Below are 8,406 nucleotides of genomic sequence, written 5' to 3' on the forward strand. Positions count from 1 at the left end.
CTGCACGTAAGAAACGTTTCCCTCATGTATAACTTTGAGAGGATCCCCCAAATGGACTCCTTTCATTATATGCCATAACATAAGAAATAAAATGAAAGTAAATATTATGTACAAATTCAGTGAAATTAGTGTACAGGCTATGGTGGATATGAAGTAAAGACATTATCACATACAGCTAAAATTATGACAGTTCTTGAAAATTAGTTGCCAGCAAGATTTAAGCACAAGTCAAAAAGTCATAAATATGGCCCCATATTTAAAACTAAATATGGGGAATATTCTGCCTTTTTTAAATGTTCAAAATGTGAGGAAATTATATGTGGGTGATTGTGGATATGAATATTTAATAGATTAAGAAAATTAGAATCACAATGTGAGGAGTAGAGTGTAGATTTATCCAGTCCACTAAGGGATCAGGACCTATGAATTCCTGCAAAGTGAACACGAGAATACTTTCACGTTTGCTAATGCCAGCACCCACCAGCATTCCCATGATTTTTTACTTATAGTTTACTTTTGCCTGATTTTGAATTTTATCTACGTGGAATCATATGGGGTGTACTGTTGTGTGTGACTTCTCATTCTTAAATTCTAATAATTTGCCTATTTAAAAATTTTCCTACATGCCCAAAGGGATTTTCTGTAAGTAACAATCTTTTTTCTTTCTTTTCAATCATTTTGCCTTCTTTTGGTTGTTGTTGTTGCCTTCTTTTTTTGACTAGGATAGTTTGGCACTCCTGTGCAATGTGGAGTAGAAGTAATGCCTAAATATATATATATATTTTACCTAGACTGACAACATAACACATCCATTTCTGCAACATTTTCATTTACATTTTTTCTTTAGCTAGAGTCTATTTTCTAATACATTGCACTGGTTACACAGGATGGAGGAAAAGAAAGAATAAAATCCCCCTAAAACATTCAAGATCCATTGTAGATTCTCACAAAAACTCTTATGAAGTTTAAACCCTTAATGTCTTTAAATATTTTACATACGGCAATTCAGCTTGCTGTGAAAATTTAGCAACTAGAAAGCATAAAAGAACTCTTGGAAGGTAAGCTATGATTGTCCATATTTGAAGAGATTATTAAATAGATGCAATAACAATTTGGCAAATCAAATTAAAGAAATAAGCCAGGATATAAATGAATAGATAAAAGATAGGAATTATGAGAGAAAACTTAGGAGATACTGAAAACTGAAGAATCATTTTTTTCAGCTTTAAATGATGCATTAAAATTCAAGCAATAAAAATTGAAAGACAAAAAGCCATTTGCAAAATTGAAGAATATCCTCTGAATTCCAAGGATAAAAAGGAAGCCTTACAAATTTCCAGAAAGAGAAAACAGGTTCCCTAAAAATAAGGGATATCATACTGGTACTAGATTTCTATTTTGAAAAACTATGGGAAAAAAATGAATGAACCTCTGTAATTTTGTAGTGAAAAAAATATGAACCTAGCACTATGCACAAGGGATATAAATAACATAAAAAGATGAAATTAAAAAATGACCAAATTTATAAATGCAAAAGAGAATGAGGTAAAAGAATTTAAGGTAATAGTATTGAACAGTAAAAAGATGAAGTTTTAAAAATGACAGAAGGTGCTATTCACTAAGGTAATATTAGAAATTATAAAAATTTATTCATAAAAATTAGAACAGGAACATGTGAAGATGAATCTATCACAAATATGCAATTAATACGATACACAAAAAATCATATGGTATAGTAAAACAATATCTTGAGAAAATAAGGACTAAAGAATAGGTGGGATGCTTTCTGGTGCCTGCCAGTGCAAAAAAAAAAAAAAAAGAATAGGAATATATTGCAAATGCACACATGCATATATACAGACATATATATGCCTGCATATACATACATATACATTTAGATATCCAGTAATTGGATAGCAATTCTGAAAAATCGCCCTAGATAAGCTTTGTAAAATAATAGGCATATGAAATTAAAAGACAGTAATAGAAGCAAAATAGAATATGCAAGAATTAATATAATTACTAGTTATATCTCTAGAATTGATACATTGCTGAAAGAAACATCAACTTAAATACAAATATGCATGTCTGAAATGATCAAATGTAGTAAATCTTATATTGTTAATCAGTGAGGAAATTATACATTAGTTAAAAATAATTCACAAATAATTATGGTAAAATTATCTCTGACATCAATATAACTAAAATATGCCTAAGGAAATTAAATATGTAAAGAATACACTGCAAAATATAAACCTTAATAGGGAAATGGGCAGAAAACACAGATGCATACTTGTATAAACCTCAGTTAAGAAAGCTTTTATAAAGCAAACCAGAACAAGGATGATGTGTAATTTTTCAACAAGCAGATTATAAAACAAACATGATCACTGAATTGGAATGGGCAGAGGAACTGTGTGCACAAATTGAGAAATAGATGGATTACTTTTCAAGTCCTTTAAATATAACAATGTTATATTTCTAGTTCATACATAATCTAGAAGTAAATATGTAGTAACGTGTGCACATATTTAATTATAAAACTATTAATCAGTAACATTTAGAATTTACAGTCAAATTAAAAATAAAAGTAATGACCAATAATTTAGAATTGATTCAAATAATTTGGTACATCTGTGTTATGGTTAATATTTACTGAAATGGAAAATTGTTTATGATTATTAATGACAATATTTGTTTATAAAATAGAAATCAGTTTTTTTCACTCCATTATATAGTTAACTTTTCCTAGGAAAGACATTTGCTTTTTCCCTTTTCTTAATTCATAGAAGTCAATATAAAGCATATGTACTAGAGGGTGTTGGGTATGTGTGGAAGAGTTGGTCTATGAGTAGTCTGACCGGAGATACAGCAAATGTCCAGTTGAGAAATACCCTCGTTCTTGAGTTCTCATGAGAAACCTCTGTTCTGGACATTACATAACTCCATAATAATTAGCAAATTAGAGATACAGATCCCCAACGTCTTGAGAGAATCTGTATCCTATATCCCTTTCAAGTTTATGATGTGTTTTTCTCCAGGGAATATTGCTGAGTAAATATTTATGTTAGCCTCCCACATGGTTATAGGGCAGTGACAATGGCTTCAGGAGAGAAACTCTAATATACTAAACTCACATCACTGGTTTTCTTCTCTACACATTGGGAAAGGTAAAAGGGAGAAAGGGGTTGATTTAGAGGATTGAAGTCACCTGTCTTATTTTCTAATCTTACCACATCTTCCTCCCTCTTGTGTTGCCACCAGTTACACTGATCAATATTGACTGACCCAGCTCCTTCCTTCCATGGCTCACTTTGCCTCTTCTCAGATCTCCTTTCAGGAATTCTTTCTGAAGTCTACCTTCATGAATCTATCTCAGATGAAGTCATTACTGTTCCTAGAGCAGGAAGAATCACGAAATGTTTGGGGGAAGAAAAACTCCTGATCTTTTCGTCAAAAGGAAAATATTATTCTTCTACAGATTTCTTCTTCCAAACAGCGTTTGACAGTTGTTCAAATTCTAGATTTTTAAAATACTGTATGGCTGGGGTCATATTTCATTCTTTTTTTCCGTGTGAGTACATTATTGCAGCACCATTTTGTTGATTTTTTTGTTTGCTTGTTTGTTTTCATTTGTGTTGGGAAGTGCATGGGTGAGGAATCAAACTTAGGTCTCCCAATGGCAGGTACAAATTCTCCCACTGAGCTATCCTTGCACCCATTCATATTCTGGATTTTGTAAGCTTTCAGACAGGGAAAAATTGTCCTTTAAATCTTTGCTGGGTTAAAATTTCATACACACACACACATACACACACATACACATTTCAAACTCCAAACTCCAATCTCTGGTCATGCTCCTCAGATCTGTTAAGACCCGGTTCTCAGACTTGAACCACAGCAAAAGGTGATGCCTCCACATCTCAGTTTATCTTACTGAGCTTCTTGTACTGGATGGAGGAAGTCATTACTATTCCACATGAACAGGATTCAATATCAACCAAGGTATGGGATGTAGTGGTAGGACCTCCTTGCATGATTCCTCATAATCCAAAAGCTTTAAAAATCATTTGGAATGTTGCAATGGAAAGAAATGGGAAGGTTAATTACATTATTTTGATCTCATTTCTGATTCTGACATAAGTAGGACACATATAAGCCCTTACATTAATATTAAGTTTATATTGTACAATCTGAAAACTGGAAAACACCGTTTCTCAAGCTGCTTCCAAATCCAGCATCATATCAGATCAAGTGACTTTGAAATTTGATAACAATTAGAAAATTCATTAATACCTGATTTCTGAATACAGAAATTAAGGAACATATAACTTCATACTTTGGGAGATATTCCATTCTGAAGAAGTTCCAATTGAAGAAGAATTTTATATTTTTAAAGTATGTAAATTGGGTTACTTCTGGAGGTGATGGAAACTCCTTGTGCTCCCATTTGATCTCAGAAGTAAAATATTTTAATTAATTGAAATACGATTTTAAATATTAAAACAAATCCACAGCAATCCAGGATAATTTAGCATTTTTACATTTAGCAGCATTAGAAATATGAATGTGGGAATCTATATAGGATAATTTTCACATTCTCAGTGAAGAATTTTTTATTAGATAATAGAATCTGAACATTTAGCTCCAGAATTTAAAATTTTAAAACCTTATTCTCCCTATTTAAGATACAGTTTTACTCATATAATAAAACACTTGAATAAAATGACAACTTAATCTTTCTTTCTTTATTCCTTATAAGAAATAATTTAGTCAGATACTATTTTAGCTGCAGATAAGTTTGGGACATAGGTGATAATATCATACAAATGAGTAAATAAAGAGGTGTGGTGAATTTATAGTTTTTTTTTTATTGTGCAAAACAATGTAAAATGAGCTGAGCAAGATGCATTTTGCTTTTCATGACTTTTCCAAATACAGTACCTGTCTTCAACTATTGCGTATTTGTAGGTGAATTTTATCTTATTTTTATGAAATACATTTTACTGCTATCTCAGAAAATCTGTGCATTCCTGAGTTACGTTACATATACTTATGTAAATGTACCAGAGACGTCTTCATTCAACAACTTTAAAAAATATGAAATTCACATGTAAATAATCAACTTGTTAAACAATATTATATTGCAATTTAGTTTCTCTGTATACAAAAACCTGCCCATGTTTGATCTCAATAATTCACTGATCAGACAATTAGTTGTCAGATACACAACCTATCTTGTCTATGAAAAACAGAACACTCATGTATTCAAATTATTTTCCTGACTCACTACTCATTTCTTTCCATATTTTTGTATTCTATTTTCTATAATAAAGGGCAATGATGACTCATAATTCATTTAGTATTTCATAATCTCTGTATCCATGTTCTCTTGTCCCTCCTACTGAGAGCATTGTATAGATGCTCATGCTGGGAGATGTTGGTTGTACTTTAAGTAGATTATTTTCAGTAATCTTTATTAGTCTCAAGAAGTATTGTCCTCTTTACTTCTTGAGACAGAATTGTCTCAAGAAGTAAAGAGGATTAGTTAAATGTTTATTGAAACAAAAAATGTTAATAGAAAAGAATGCCTTCATTAAAGTTCACCTTTTTAAAATTAATTATTTTCCCTTGTCTGTGAAAAGCCATTAAAAAAAACTTCATCTAGAAGTTTACATGAAATATTATTTGAATTGCACTGCAAATAAGTAAATGAAGATAATATTTTCATCAGTTGAATTTCTAATGTCTATTTTTCTGTTTTAATTCGACAGACCAATGGAGAAAATCAATTTAACCTCTGAAGGAGATTTTGTTTTGCTGGGATTCTCAAATCAGCCACAACTGGAGGTAGTTCTTTTTGTGGTGGTCTTGATATCCTATCTTTTGACCCTCATTGGCAACTCAGCCATCATCCTGGTCTCCCGTCTGGACTCCAAACTCCACACACCTATGTATTTCTTCCTCACAAATCTCTCCTTTCTTGACCTTTGCTTCACTACCAGCATTGCCCCACAGCTATTGTGGAACCTGAAGGGACCAGCTAAGACCATCACATACACTGGCTGTGCCATACAACTCTATGTGTCCCTCTCGCTGGGTTCCACTGAATGTGTTCTCCTTACTATCATGGCATTTGACCGCTATGTGGCTGTGTGTAGACCTCTCAGTTACACTTCTGTCATGCACCCATCGTTCTGCAAGGGCTTAGCAGGGATAGCATGGCTCAGTGGTGTAGGAAACACTCTCATCCAGAGCACCATCACTCTTCGACTTCCCCGTTGTGGGCATCGCCATCTCCTCCACTTCTTTTGTGAGGTGCCTGCCATGATAAATCTGGCTTGTGTTGACATCCACGCGAATGAAGTCCAGCTCTTTGTGGCCACACTAGTGCTGCTCCTTCTCCCAATGACCTTGATATTGATCTCCTATGGACTCATTGCTCATGCAGTGATAAAAATTAAGTCAGTTCAAGCTTGGCGCAAGGCTCTAAGGACCTGTGGTTCCCATCTATTAGTGGTGTCACTTTTCTTTGGGACCAGCTCAGCCATTTACATCCAACCAAAGCAATCCTATGGCCACAGCCAGGGCAAGTTCCTTACACTCTTTTACACAGTTGTGACTCCCACCCTCAATCCTCTCATATATACTCTGAGGAACAAGGATGTGAAAGGAGCCATGAAGAGACTGCTGAAGAGAGAGCCAAATTCCTAAGGAAAAATCACTTATCAGTGACTTTCTGTTCTGCTTACTTAAGAAACATTATGTTAAATAACTTCTCCCAAGAATGTAAAATGCCATTTACCTCTCTAAGTGTATGTATGTGAAATAAGGCTAAAATATTCTGATAGAAGAAGCACATTCAGATTCAACTTCTATTGCTCATGGAAGTTCTTTTGTGAGTGTTTGTGCTTGGGTATAATAAATCTTTCACATTCTGTCATATGCGTAAATATATGGTTACAGAATTAAAACAGTTCCTATATTTGGGCACAATAGAGAAAAATACATATTTATTTGAGGAAATTACTACAATATTTCCTTTAAAAAAGATTGCTGATGTGATATTACTTAAAACATTTTATACACATTATTCCATTCTTTAAGAAAAATAGATAACAAAACAAAACTTCAAAGTATGTATAGGATGGATTGTAGTAAACAATCACAGATGTGAATATACTGAAATGCTATGAAGGATAAATTATATTTATATATATATGAAAATATTTATATCACTGAACATTTCCTTATCTATTTTCATATGGTACCAGGGCCTGCTTGGAAATACCTTGTATTCAATCCTATTTATCATTCTAATTTCTTTCCTTAGGGTTTATGTGTTAGATAACCTATGGGTTCTGGAGCCAGACTGCCTTGGTTTGCAATTTTCCTCTTCTACTCTCCATTTTTGTTTAATACTTGCTTTTTACCTAGTCTATATGTTCAAGAACATCATAATTTACTGTTAAGAAATAAACTAATTAATACATAGTGCTTAAAAAACAATGTTTGGGACTGTTAAAAAATAACTCAATAATTATTAAAATCCTTTTCAAAAATAGTATAGTGCATTAATCTCCAAATTCTTCACTTTTTTCATAATTCTCAAATCATATTTCATTTGTGGGTGTGCATTAATTTCTGTTCTTATTACTTTCCTGGAAACACTGATGCTAACCCCAATCCTGTTCTCAACTTCACACTTTGAATTATCACCGGTATTCACAAGTGTCAATTTTGAGTTGTTACTCTTTGCTTTGATGCACTAGTTCTTGCTGGTGACTCTTAGAAGCAGTGTGCATGAGTTGAAAACATAATTCTGTTAAGAACTAGATGGTTATCTAGGGCAGTACTTATGTATTCGAGAGTGCTATGTCAAGTGATGGTTCTCACCTGTACAAGGGTGATAGCAGGGGTTCCTTATTTATTTGTTATTGTGAACATTAAATTTCATAATCCAGGTAGAATTTAGTCCAAATCCTGTTACGTAGTATAGCCAACACCCAATATTTGTTCTTCTACTTCAATGCCATTTAAGTGGTTCCAAGCCACACTATATATAACTCAATAGATCTTACCCATTCAAAGATTTTCCTCTTATGACTTTAATTGTGTCTATGTTTCATCCAATAACCTTCAAATATATCCAAGTACCCTTTTTCATAAATCTCTAATATAGTCCTCAGCATAAACTCTTAATGTGGGAATATATAAAAATATGCATCCAAATATTTCATATACCCTAACATTATATGAATACAAATATTGCCTATAATATCCCAAACATATTCTTTTGAACTCAATCATATGATCACTGCCCCAATTCACATTCTCTGTTTTATTCCTAATCTAGTTTAGCAGTATTATTTTCAGTAGTATTATGTTATTAATTTGGGTCTTTTG

At 32.7% G+C, this 8,406-nt stretch overlaps 1 protein-coding gene across 1 annotated transcript; it reads left to right on the top strand.

Moving 5' to 3' along the window:
- Positions 1–5,778: 5,778 nt before the first annotated feature.
- Positions 5,779–6,714, top strand: LOC143682556 (olfactory receptor 2G3-like). Its single transcript, XM_077159178.1, has one exon. The coding sequence runs from the start codon at positions 5,779–5,781 to the stop codon at positions 6,712–6,714; it is 936 nt and encodes a 311-aa protein (XP_077015293.1).
- Positions 6,715–8,406: the final 1,692 nt, after the last annotated feature.

The sequence above is a fragment of the Tamandua tetradactyla genome, chromosome 5, assembly GCF_023851605.1.
Source record: "Tamandua tetradactyla isolate mTamTet1 chromosome 5, mTamTet1.pri, whole genome shotgun sequence".
Lineage (NCBI taxonomy): Eukaryota > Metazoa > Chordata > Mammalia > Pilosa > Myrmecophagidae > Tamandua > Tamandua tetradactyla.

Excerpts from the sequence above, each read along its gene's own strand:
- LOC143682556 (XM_077159178.1), top strand. The coding sequence starts at position 5,779 with ATGGAGAAAATCAATTTAACCTCTGAAGGAGATTTTGTTTTGCTGGGA.